The 12,838-nt window shown below is 34.1% G+C and overlaps 1 protein-coding gene across 2 annotated transcripts; it reads right to left on the bottom strand.

Annotated features, from left to right (window-relative positions):
* Window positions 1–8,635: 8,635 nt before the first annotated feature.
* On the bottom strand, window positions 8,636–12,086 carry LOC139843759 (uncharacterized). 2 transcript variants are annotated; one of them, XM_071833906.1, is made up of 5 exons: window positions 11,960–12,086; window positions 10,542–10,945; window positions 9,664–9,777; window positions 9,084–9,496; window positions 8,636–8,990 (listed from the first exon to the last, which is right to left on the bottom strand). In XM_071833906.1, the coding sequence occupies exons 2-5, from the start codon at window positions 10,821–10,823 to the stop codon at window positions 8,738–8,740; spliced, it is 1,062 nt and encodes a 353-aa protein (XP_071690007.1). In that variant the 5' UTR covers window positions 10,824–10,945; window positions 11,960–12,086; the 3' UTR covers window positions 8,636–8,737. The 2 variants fall into 2 exon arrangements, with proteins under 2 accessions (XP_071690007.1, XP_071690008.1); XM_071833907.1 differs by having other exon boundaries at window positions 8,636–8,984.
* Between the last annotated feature and the right edge of the window lie 752 nt (window positions 12,087–12,838).

Below are 12,838 nucleotides of genomic sequence, written 5' to 3'. Positions count from 1 at the left end.
CTCAAAACCCCGAGCCAACTCGTATAGCTCTTCAAAAGTCTTAGCCATCCCCCGACTAATCTTACCCTTGAACTCGTCATTCAAAGTACGATAAAAATCCTTCATTAGCTTGTGATCATCACCAACATATTCCGGGCAAAAACGAGTCTTTGCCAAGAAGGTAGACTTTAGAGTAACCAAGTCCATTGAACCTTGTTGCAAATTGTGCAACTCGTCCCGGATTCTATCGAGGTCGGAAGAAGTTCGGTATTCTTTGAAGAATTCCTTCTTAAACTCCTCCCACGTCAAGCTCATGCATTGTTCCTCACCATATAATTGGATTTTATCATCCCACCACAACTTCGCCTCTTCTCGTAACATGCTAGAACCATACCTTGCCTTCTTCTCGGGAGGACATTCCGCGGTACGAAAAGCTCCCTCGATATCGGAAATCCAACATGTGCTTTTCAACGGATCTCGTACTCCATTAAACATCGGAGGTTGAGCATCCTTGAAGTTTTTGTAGTGGAAATCTCGCCTTCCATGACCACCATTACCATCACCCCCTTCACCACGAGGATGAATGTTTCTAGCTTCTAATGCCTCCTTGATTGCGGCATTCATTCGCTCATTTATCATTTCGGTTACTTGCCCATCAACCGATTCTTGAAAAACCTTTCAGACATCCTCAAGGAATTCCGCTCTTTGCCTTTTAATAATGGCCTCAACCTTGGCCGTGAACCCGGCGTCTTCACTAGTACCTCCGCCGTTAATATCATGTCCGTTTCTCATCTTCATTCTATAAGATGGAAAAGATTAAACAACGAATCGATAGGACTTAACACATAAGTATATACATATACACCACACTACCCCATCTTGCTCAACAATCATCGTACATCGCTTGTTTGACACGATTTGAACCCGTAACAATGGTAGCTAATCATTGTTACGCGAGCACGTCGCATTAACTTGCTAGTACAACGTCTATCTCGCTTGATGATTTGCTAAACACAACACAAAACAATTAGTGCAAGGTTAGTTCACATAAACCTAAGCACTAACCGATCCCCGGTCCGACCCGCCTCCTACAAGTCCCGCATAAAGCGCATACACAATAAAGTCTAAGTCTAGGCACCTATCTCAAGTCGCCTAAATCCCTTAGACCATGCTCTGATACCACTTGAAACAACCCAACCCGTATTCCATAAGATAATTTTAATTTTTTTTTTTTACGATAATAATACACATTTACGCGCCAATTAAATGTGTAAACCATTTCACACGTTTCGCTAAAACATACATCAAGTTTAGTGTTTACAAAAGGCACGAAGGCCATTAATAAATGTGATACAAGTTTGACCTACTACAAATGATAGTTTATAATCTAAACGACACATGAGCATGGTTTGGGACTAAACTACCCAAAACGTTAGGCCAACATCAAAAAGACAACACCACAAGCACTCCCTGACAACATAAGCGGGAGATCACTAGTCCAAACGTATGCCCTTACCCTTGTCCAAGCCGGAACCTAAAAAAAATGGTAAACAACGAGAGGGTAAGCAAGGCTTAGTGAGTGCAACAATTATACCTACATATATATAACCTACTTACTTGCAAACACTTACCAAATCCGCATACGTACTAGTTACATAATTAGCATACCTTTCACATGTATAACGCTAAGTACCACGACAACAAGGCTAGTATAACAATAGCATATAACACAACAATACAATATGCTATAATACAAGTATAACGATGATGTTCACAACATCTATAGTACTCAAAATCTCAAGGCTAGCCTAACGAATGGTATCGTCAACATCGAAATTAAAACCCATTCGCCTATAATAATGTGGTATCGTCAACACCGAACTTTAAACCCACATATGAGGTATCGTCAACATCGAACTTTAAACCCTCATCCAACGTCACTACTATAGTCGTATGGCATTGTCAACATCGAACTTAAATTCCATACGTTTATATTAATGTGGTATCGTCAACAACGAACTTTAAACCCACATATATACTCTAGGGTACGGTATCGTCAACAACGAACTTTAAACCCTTACCCCACAAATAAATAAATCATATATATACATATATAATTATTCCACTCACCTTGTCACAAGGATGATGATCTAGTACTTCCGAGCTTCAACGCAATGTACCTAAATCATTAAGTGCACATTCAATTTCACAACTAGTGGGATTAACCACAATACTCCCACTTGAGCATTTAATGACCCAAATTGCATTAAATGGCTCAACTACTCACAACCGCCCATAAATGGCCAAGTCTCGACTTAAATCACTAAGACTAGTGAATCAAGGTCTATTAACTTCAATTAACACAAAACTTAGGGTAATCCATACCCATTTCATCTAATTAGGTCAACTAGTACATTTTGACCCATTTTACATTACTTAGACTCATAATCAAGTCAAACTTACCCATTTACACTTCTTTCATAAATCTTAAAGTGCATTAGTGACTAACACACCAATTGGCACTTACAACCTCAAATCACAAGGCCAAAACCCTAGATTATGGCTATTAGGGTTTCATTGCAACAACATAACCCAAACTCGCCCATTTTACCACCAAATGGGTCTTACAAATCTCTAGTACCCAAACCCTAGTCATTAACCAATTAAAACTCAAAACTTAGAGTTAGAACTTACCAAGACTATCTTCTTGTAGCTAGTAACAAGGAGAACAACTTTAAATCTCGCTCCTAGGTTCGATTCACAAATCTCCAACTTCAAATCTCAAGATCAAGCTAGGTGGGTTTTGTGTTTTGGGAGAGAAATAGGAAAGAAAATAGAAAAGAAAATGAAATAAATGAGTATGTGGTTGAGAGTTAAAGCTCCCATCAGATCCACATATGAATTTACCATTTTACCCCTTAAAATCCCTTAAATTGAGCTAAAATCCGAATCTGTCCAGCAGAATTGCCGCGGCGCGGCCCCAAATGTCGCGGCGCGACATATCGAAGGAAAATGAACCCTTCTTAACCCAACTTCTGATCTTGATTTGCTTTATGTGTCGCGGCGCGGCCTTCTATGCCGCGGCGCGGCATTTAACTAAGTTTTCGAGCTGTCTTAATACTTTTTCTGAAATTGGTTAGCGTTGTTTGTCGCGGCGCGACAAAGGCCTCCGCGGCGCGGCATTAGCCGTCACCTGACCGCTTCGACTATGAAAAACCAAATATCAATTTATACGACTTTTAAGCTTCGTTCACGTTTCTCTTATACACTAAACTCCAACTTTAAGCCCCACAAGACTTAATACCTCACCTAAACCATGTGTATACTCGTACACCTATACATTCTCATGCGTAATATAACAATTAACACTTTGAAGCGTTTAAACACATATACGAGCAATATATAATGTTCTAAATCAATAAAATAAGTACCTTAAGACACGTACGGGAAAAACGGGATGTTACACGAGGCCAACCCTTCACTTGTTCAGTTCTGTCGTATGCATATTTTTACTACAAAATATCGTATTGTGAGTTTCATTTGCTCCCTTTTTAAATGCTTTTGCAATATATATATTTGGGACTGAGAATACATGCGCAGCTTTTATGAATGTTTTACGAAATAGACACAAGTAATCGAAACTACATTCTATGGTTGAATGATCGAAATCGAATATGCCCATTTTAGTCTGGTAATCTAAGAATTAGGGAACAGACACCCTAATTGACGCGAATCCTAAAGATAGATCTATCGGGCCCAACAAGCCCCATCCATGTCGCGGATGCTTTAGTACTTCGAATTTATCATGTCCGAAGGATGTCCCGGAATGATGGGGATATTCTATATGCATCTTGTGAATGTCGATTACCAGGTGTTCAATCCATATGAATGATTTTTTATCTCTATGCAGTTTGCGAAATGTCTGATATGAGATGTATAATTATAAAAATGAAATCTTGTAGTCTATTAAAATGATGAAAATGAATGTTTATGATAAACTAATGAACTCACCAACCTTTTTGTTGACACTTTAAAGCATGTTTATTCTCAGGTATGAAATAAATCTTTCGCCGTGCATTTGCTCATTTTAGAGATATTACTTGGAGTCGTTCATGACATATTTCAAAAGACGTTGCATTCGAGTCGTTGAGTTCATCAAGATTATTATTAAGTCAATTATAGTTGGATATATTATGAAATGGTATGCATGCCGTCAACTTTCGATGAAATGAAAGTTTGTCTTTTTAAAAACGAATGCAATGTTTGTAAAATGTATCATATAGAGGCCAAGTACCTCGCGATGTAACCAATTGATATGAATCGTTTATAATCGATATGAACGGGGCGTTAAATATTCCAAGCGAGTTATATCTTCAATTTCCACCAAACTCTTTGTCATCTCGTCTAACTCCTCAAGAGAGGCACAAGAGTTTTCCATTTTAATTTCAACCTCCTTTATTCTATCCCTTAACATAACCACACGCTTCCTTTCCTCGTTTCTGTTGTTCACTACCCACGTTTTAATTTTTTTCTTCAACCTTCTCATCTTTTCAAAAAAAATACACATTCATATCATCATCCGTCCATGTAATGTATAGTTCTTTTCCTGTTTGGGTTGAAGCATGATCTTGCATGCTTATCCCATGTAACTTATTTTGATTCTATTAATACAAATATACCTTTGCCTTAAAAAAAAAAAAATTTGAAAAAAAAGCATTAGCTTTTATGTGGAGTAAGATCTAATCTTTTTATCTATATGTCTATATTTATCTATTAACTTTCATGTGAGACATCTCAAAAATAAATATCGGACAATAAATTGAGACGGAATGTGTACAATTGTATAGGTAAATTAGGTATACGTTTTAAAAATATGTTTTATATGTTGAAAACAAATGAATAATCAAATTTTTATCAATTTATGATTAATTGTTATATACGTTATAAAAATAAACATTTTAAAAATAACTATGTTAGATATGACATATAAACACTAGCAAAACGTTTGTACAAAACGATTGATCATGTTAACTATAGCAAAGATCGATCACATAAGAAAGAAAAAAAAAAACTACGTCACACCAAATTATAAAAATAGATAATATAACTTATATAAAAAACAATGGGTCTATATAAATCGTCACAAATTAATACCGAAATAAAGTTACTACTTACTACTTACTAGGGCAATGTACGGCTCACCTCATCACTAGTTTATAAACAACCCTGTGAGTCGTGACATTAACTTCATAAAAATTGCAAAACTTAAAGAGTCAAATAAAAATGAATGATTATGTCATTCCGTTTATGTTATTTACGTCTGTCCATATTTATGTGGTTTTATGGGTTATTTTAGATTTTAGAAACAACATGGACGTATCATTACTTTTTCATGTGATCATGTTTCACCTAATTTCACCTCCTTTATTTGTTTATTTATTAATTAAAAAATTATTAATTATAATGATTTATTTATTATTTATAATTCTTTCGCAATAGAAAATACATGGTATGAATAATTAAAAAGCTGAAATATATTTACAAAATAATATCTCAAGCTACGTCGAACAAACGTTCAATAATCACAAGAACAATATCTCAACAAATGCATAATCATCTATCATAGTTGGACGTAACAGTGTATGTTCAACGTTTTTTATATCAAACTGATTATGTTAAATGATAATTTAATCAAACCTTAAAGTAATGTAGCAATATTATTTGGCCAGCTAAGAAAAGAAGAAAATATGAAGGAAAAAAAAAACACAACAATTTTATTAATTCATATATACCACTGGCCGGATCAAACTGTTTCTGTCAAATGACAATTAAATCAAACCTTAAAGTAATGCAGCAATAATATTTAGCCAGTTAAAAAAGAAGAAATTAGGGGGGGAAAAAAACAATTTTATTACTCCGTCACAGTTCTATTGTCTCAAGATAAAAAAAAACAATTTAAGTAAAAGTGACTGTCACATATATTTTTTATTTATATTCTAATTTTATCCCTTACTTTTTACATATCTTTTTTGTATTAATGTGTAAGGTAGAAGCATAAAAGAATTTTATCACATTTTACTTATCTATTTATGAAAATGAACAATAAATTGAGATATCCCAAACACGAATAATGAATAATAGATTTGAGACAGATGAAGTACTTGATTTGATACATTAACATCATTTGTATAATCAAAAAATCGGGGGTTAATTATCTGTAAACACAAAACTATGAAAATTTGAAATAGTAACAACATGAGTAGAAAACCACTTTTGTTAATAGAGGAGAGTACTCCGGTATCCCGGTTCATATGAGGGGAACGTCATGGGTCGAATCTAGGGGGTTATCTTCTGATTGTGCATTACAAACAGTTAATTTGGGGTTTAACCTACACGGTTTTCTCTGGTTTGTACCTTTTGTGCTTTTAATTTGAGTTTTCTCCTGACACGTGGTTCGAATATGATCGGGTGGGTGACTTCTGTCCCCCGTTAGTGACTCCTAACATGCTGTTAAAAAAATACAAGTAACCACTTGGGTTATAGCCCAAGTGACTACCAAGTTTCCAATGAAACAAGAGACTCAGGTTCAATTTGTAGTAACGCTTAAGATTGAATCAATTGGCAACTATATCATGTAAAACCTAAACGTGAATAAGCATATTCAATGTTTACAAAGTAACATCTTTTGAACAGTGAGTTGTTAATGGTTTACTGTTATGTATGAATGGAAACTTGAATTGGTAATACGTAGTATATTTAACAAATGAACATTGGTATATGGATAAATAAATATTTTTTATAACAAAAAGCATAAATTGTAATTTTAATTGATTTGTAAGATCTATTTGAGCTACATATTGAGTAGGTTCATCCAGGGAAAAAAAATCATCAAAACAAGATATTATTTATTTATTTGGCAAAAATACTATGGTTCGAACAAGGTCGTGTTTTAACCTGCTCAAACCTAGTGCACAGTTTCGATATATATATATATATATATATATATATATATATATATATATATATATATATATATATATATATATATATATATATATATATATATATATATATATAGTTTTATCGGTTATCGTAGATGAAACGTGGCCATGATTGAGTTCTTTTAAGGAAATCTTCGAACCTAAACAAGGTGTCAAGGTCGTGTTCGAACCTGTTCCAACCTAGTGAACGAATTCAAAATACAATTCTATCGGTCATCATAGTTAAAATGTGGCGATAGTTAAGTTCTAACAAGGACGTGTTCGAACAAGATCTTGTTCGAACGTGTTCGAACTTTTTCGAAACTAGTGCACACGTTCGAAATACAATTTTATAGGCCATTGTAGCTGAAATTCATTCACGGTTTAGTTCGACCTAGGTCGTGTTTCAACCTTGTTTGAACGTATGGTGTATTTTTGCAATTTTTTTTAAATTTGTTAATTTGATCTAAAAAGGTGTATTTGATCCTCTATTTGAACTATCTATTGAACATGTCCTTAAACAATATTGAAGAGACTCTAAACAAGCACCAAACATACGATTGGCATAAATGATTGAAGCAAAATCAAACTCGCGTCTTCGCACAATACACACTGAGATATCCATCATAAAGTAAATCGTCGACTAGCATTGACGGCGTAAAACTTGTAACAATCTGATGAAATACGTAAGGATCCCTAACTTGAAGAAGTCCCAACCCACCGAAACAAACACATAATAGTGGCGAAACACCAAACATCAAATACATTTAAACAACCACAAACTAGAAGCAACACCTAAAAAGAATTTCTCCCAAACCTATGACTAAAACAGGGAACCCAAAACCTAAACTACGACAATCGGTTACATAGTACTTGTGTAGTTCATTCATTTTTGAATTAAACTAAAATCTTAAATAGACCAAATGAGCTATAACTAAAACATAGAAATGGGCTTCAATACTTGATGTGATTCAATGTTCAGCCGTACGTAAGATGTATATAGCATAAAAAACTGAATATAAAGAGTAGTGTGTGTTAATAGAAAGAGTTTAAAAGGTACAATGGGCTGAAACCGTGATTATTGATTATTGATTATGACATGTAAAAGGAAGAGTCAAAATGTATAAATGGATTGCAGAAAAATCAATATGTAGGCCCATTTATGGCTCTAAAAAGCAGAGTGGGCATTCGGACTTCTATTTATTGGTCCACGGTTATTGTCTATGGCCTAGTGGTGCACCTCTTGCCTTTGAACATGGACCATGTCTATCACACTCATATACGGAGTACTTTTCTTAAAGATTATATCTAGACTTTTAAATATCCCAATTTTTCAACAATATAATAACTTAAAAATAATAATAATGTTCTTGTTATTTAAATATCATTAGTTCAGTTGTTTAATACTTTGAATCTAGTAGTGGCCCAACTTTTAACATCACAATTCACAATGTAGTGACCAATTTAAGATGGTCAAAGAAGGCCCAAATAACCATTTCATCATTTCATCTCAAGTTTTTTTTTTTTCCAAAAAAAAGAAAAAAGAAAAAACAAGACCTGCAAAAGAGTACATACAATACTTCACCTCTTGAATCAACTAGTATAAAACAGCAGGCAAACTACTGATCTGGATACCTTACAAACTACTACCCAAATTGACCTGCAACTTATTTCAATTTCTAGTGCAGACATTAACATACAAAAGGATTCTACCCAACTGTCATCTGATTTTACAACTATCCGCGTAACGTTGAAAATCTTTATTAAACACACAACCTTCATCTCAGCAATCCACCAGCAAACGAATAGTGCGTTAAGACGGGCATACTTTGGTCCACCACCGTGGGTCCTTGAACATACGAGGGCTGCGGTTGCCCGTATGCTGGGACACTGTAAGGAGGTAGAGTCTGCAAATGAGGAGAATCATAGTTGTAACCTTGATGATGTGTATCAACATGGTTGACAACGGGTTGCAGAACTAAACCATTATGTCCAACATGGTTGACCTCAGCCATTGTCATATACCTGTGACTGAACCAACCCGGGTTAACATATTTCTAATAATAAGATATTTAAATTTAATAATTTAATTGAAATAATAAGATAAATCGAATTGACATGTACCTTGGATATGGCACGTTATTAGAGATATATGGTGGCCGATTATTTACAACCTGATATGGATTAACAGGAACTGGTGGGCCTTGAAGTGAACGTGGATTTAGCCCGTTTTGCTGAAAAAATTGTGGCCTGGTGTTCTGTTGTGAATGATTAGGCAATAGTCCAACCCGATAAGGTTGATACCGATTATGTCGGGTTAATGAGGGATTAAGGTGCCGTTCACTTGCTATTGGTCGCACCTGTAGTCCAGTTACAGCATTAGGTGCCGAGGGTCGGGCCCACGGTCTGGGTTCAGCAGCAAGTGTTGGATGTAGGATATGTGGCTCGGTGGGACCACTAGGTGTAGCTATTGGAGGGTGTAGTAAGGCAGATGATGGTGCAAATATTGGACTGAACAACAATAGAAGATCCCTGACCTGCATTTTAGAATTTCAAATGTTCCATTATAGATCAAATATTTGAAATGCCATCTAAGATGAAAAATGTAAAAATATGTTGATGTGTTCAAAGTTACGAGTTCAAAGTAATGATTATTATATATTAATACTGAACTTTATTACAAATGCTAAAAAATTGGCTATACCTGGTAAACATTAAGTTCGGGAGTGAATTTTGCACCTTGAAAATTGTCTTTGATAGCAGTTCTGAAAGTAGTTATTGGGAGTGGAAGACAATCCTTGTAAATCTTGAATGCGACCTGCGGGGATTTAAGATGGTATAAATCATCTGCAAATATATATATATAACTACATTTTATCTAAAAATTAATAAACTTATGTCATAACAGCATAACGATAACCATATTAGGAAGATTTGATAGAGAAGGATCTAATAGAGGAGTAAGCCTAACAATTACAAAGTACACTTTGTATACAATAAACGAATTCATTTGTAACCACCAAAGTCACCAATTTTCTTCTTGAGAACAAAGAACACATGCATAACTCACATGTTTGTTAGTTATATTAAAACTAATTGTCAACTTTGCTATATTGGTTAAACAAAAGTCTCCCCGTCGCTTAATCTCTATAAATTTAGCCCAAGGAATCTCAAAACTGTACTTTTCATTTAGGAACCAAAAATGTGACTAACCTGAGAACAAACGACTACAAGAAGATGATGGGATGCACTTTAATCTAATAAGGCACAACATAAACGATACAACAGGTTCATAGCAGAGGTAGAAATCTAGACAGGGTTTAACTTAAAAATGGGTCATTTTGGTTATGTTTATCAAAAACGGGTCTAATACCTTTAGCTTAAAAGGGAACAGGTCAATGGGATAAACCTGCAAGGGTTTTTGTTTGCATACAACGTCCTAAATTGCATTGCTTTTGTAATCATATAATGTAACTAATTATCTAAAAAATCAGACAAAAAGAGTTTGCAATTCTGACTGACCCGGAACAACCACGTACTATAAAATGACCCGTTTCAACCTATGATGATAATAAGGATTACCTGCGCTGGATATCTTCCCCCAAATGCAGCTGGTTGCAAGTTCATCCCACCATTGGATGCTGCTTCATACACACCGTAAAGAAGCTTCACATCGGTATCAAACAGAAAAAGCTTTGTACCCGGTTTGATCTTCTCTACAACGTTCTTTCTTCTAGCAGGAAGTCCAAAAACACGGTTTACGTAACACTCGGGTTTAGTTTTTCCGCTACACATAAATATAAACCCGGATAATTCCTCCTTATTCTGGGTAGTAGATCCGCCCAAATTAACCGCAGCATTCATATTTCTTATGCAGAATTAATGACCGGAACAGAAGGACGATAAATGGTTTCTTTAACTATATTGTTTATCAACTTCCAAAAACAGTTACTGGCAGTAGGTCTGCTCGTTTCCTGTCTTGTTATCTGAAATAATTTGTCACTTATTAAGTAATAATAAAAACTATTTAAACGTTTTTGAATAATATAGTAACTAGAGTTATGATATAAATGCCTAATTATATACGTCTAAAAACATGTCTAATCCATTCAATAGATGACACATGTCTAACAGTTAACAAATCATTTTATCAAGAGCATCTTTAAATCTTTGTGCACCTTAAGCATTTTCCATAGTTGCAGTAAACTAAAGATAATCTACATTACCACATTTGTTAAAGGGATGCATGTAAGGCTTAAAAAAGTAAGTGATCAAAAATAAACACATATACTTACAAAATATATCTTTTATTCAGCAGTAGTTGATTTAAATCTAAAATCAATTAAACCTAAAAAGCACTGAAAGACCAAAAGATGATGCATTTGCATGAATGATTAAAGCTTTAAAGGATTTAGTAAGGTTGCAGAGGACGAACAGTAGTGATGTAATTAGGGTTATAATTTGTGAAATAGATTTGAGAAATTGGGTATAATAGTACACTTGTGCTAACAAACGTAGAAATGAAGATACAAATTTTTATTAACATAATCCATTTCCAGATCAATCGTATTTGTAATTGTTTTAACCACACAACTTTCACTTTTGCAGCTTCCATCTAACAAACCTTCAGGTTTCGTGATCAAATCAAAATTTAAACTAATTTATATATAATTCTACCTATTTTATACATAATATTTATTTAATTTATTTATGTGCTTCACTGCAAGTAGAGTGACTGTTGGTATCGTCTTTTTGTTGGTTTAAAGCAATTTTCCTCTTTTGGGGCAACAATTTCAGACTACCAATTGCTGGTTCGTTCTCAATAAATAAGGCACATTTTCTATTATTATCGGACCACGGACAAGAACTAAAATTAAAACCACTAGCATAAACAAAACTAAATCATACTCCAAATCGATAATAAATGGTACACATACAAAAGTGAATACCTAAACAGCAATAGAAACAGCAATTAAAGGAACATAAGAAGATGAATTTACCTGAAAAGTTAAAGCTTTAAAGGATTTAGTGAAATTGTTGAGAATGAACAACAGTGATGCAATTAGGGTTACGATTGGTGAAACAAAAATACAGAATTGACAATTTGGGTCCAATAATACGTCATAGTATCAATTGGATATATGTAGAAATTTATTTAGGCGTTTTTACAATATTTTTCACGCATAAAAATATCCCCCGGGTACACGTCATGTGGGTTCCGAGACCAAAACGCTACTCGTGGATTTATTATTACGGAGTATTATTTATTTTTTCACTTAAAAATATAAAACGAAATTAAAATGGAAACTATCAAATTGAAGCGAAATTAAGGGTGCGTTTGATAAAAACGAATGATTTAGTGCTGAATGATTCAGAATCTGAAATGATTCAAAGACTCTGAATAAAGTTTGTTCTGAATAAAAATAAGCTGTTTGATAATCATTTAGAATGAACGTTTTACACTATTAAAATTACCTTATCAAAGTGTAGCATGAATAAAATAATCAATATACTTGTTAGTTAAGTGTTTAAAATAGGATTTGAGGAGAAAATTACAAAAAATTTAGGCTCTTAATGGTTAAGATAGTGTTTCATCTCTAAATGGTTCACCACTGAATTATGAACCATTGGGCACCATATGTCATTCAGATGTCAGAAACAAACGCACTGAATGCTGAATGGTTCAACATTCAGCACTAAACCATTCCATTAAGAAGCAAACAAACTCACCCTAAGTAGTTAAGAGTTCGGTTCGAGTTAGTTTGAATGTTCTTGTGATCAAATTTGAACATATCATAAAATAAAGAATTAAGTAGACAATTTTGATTTTAATTTTAAGTTTGAGCTTCTTATATATCAAATAAGAACCAAGGTCATGA

The sequence above is a fragment of the Rutidosis leptorrhynchoides genome, chromosome 4 (genome assembly GCF_046630445.1).
Source record: "Rutidosis leptorrhynchoides isolate AG116_Rl617_1_P2 chromosome 4, CSIRO_AGI_Rlap_v1, whole genome shotgun sequence".
Lineage (NCBI taxonomy): Eukaryota > Viridiplantae > Streptophyta > Magnoliopsida > Asterales > Asteraceae > Rutidosis > Rutidosis leptorrhynchoides.
Note: the sequence above shows the minus strand (reverse complement) of the source record. Positions and strands in the feature narration are given on the sequence as shown.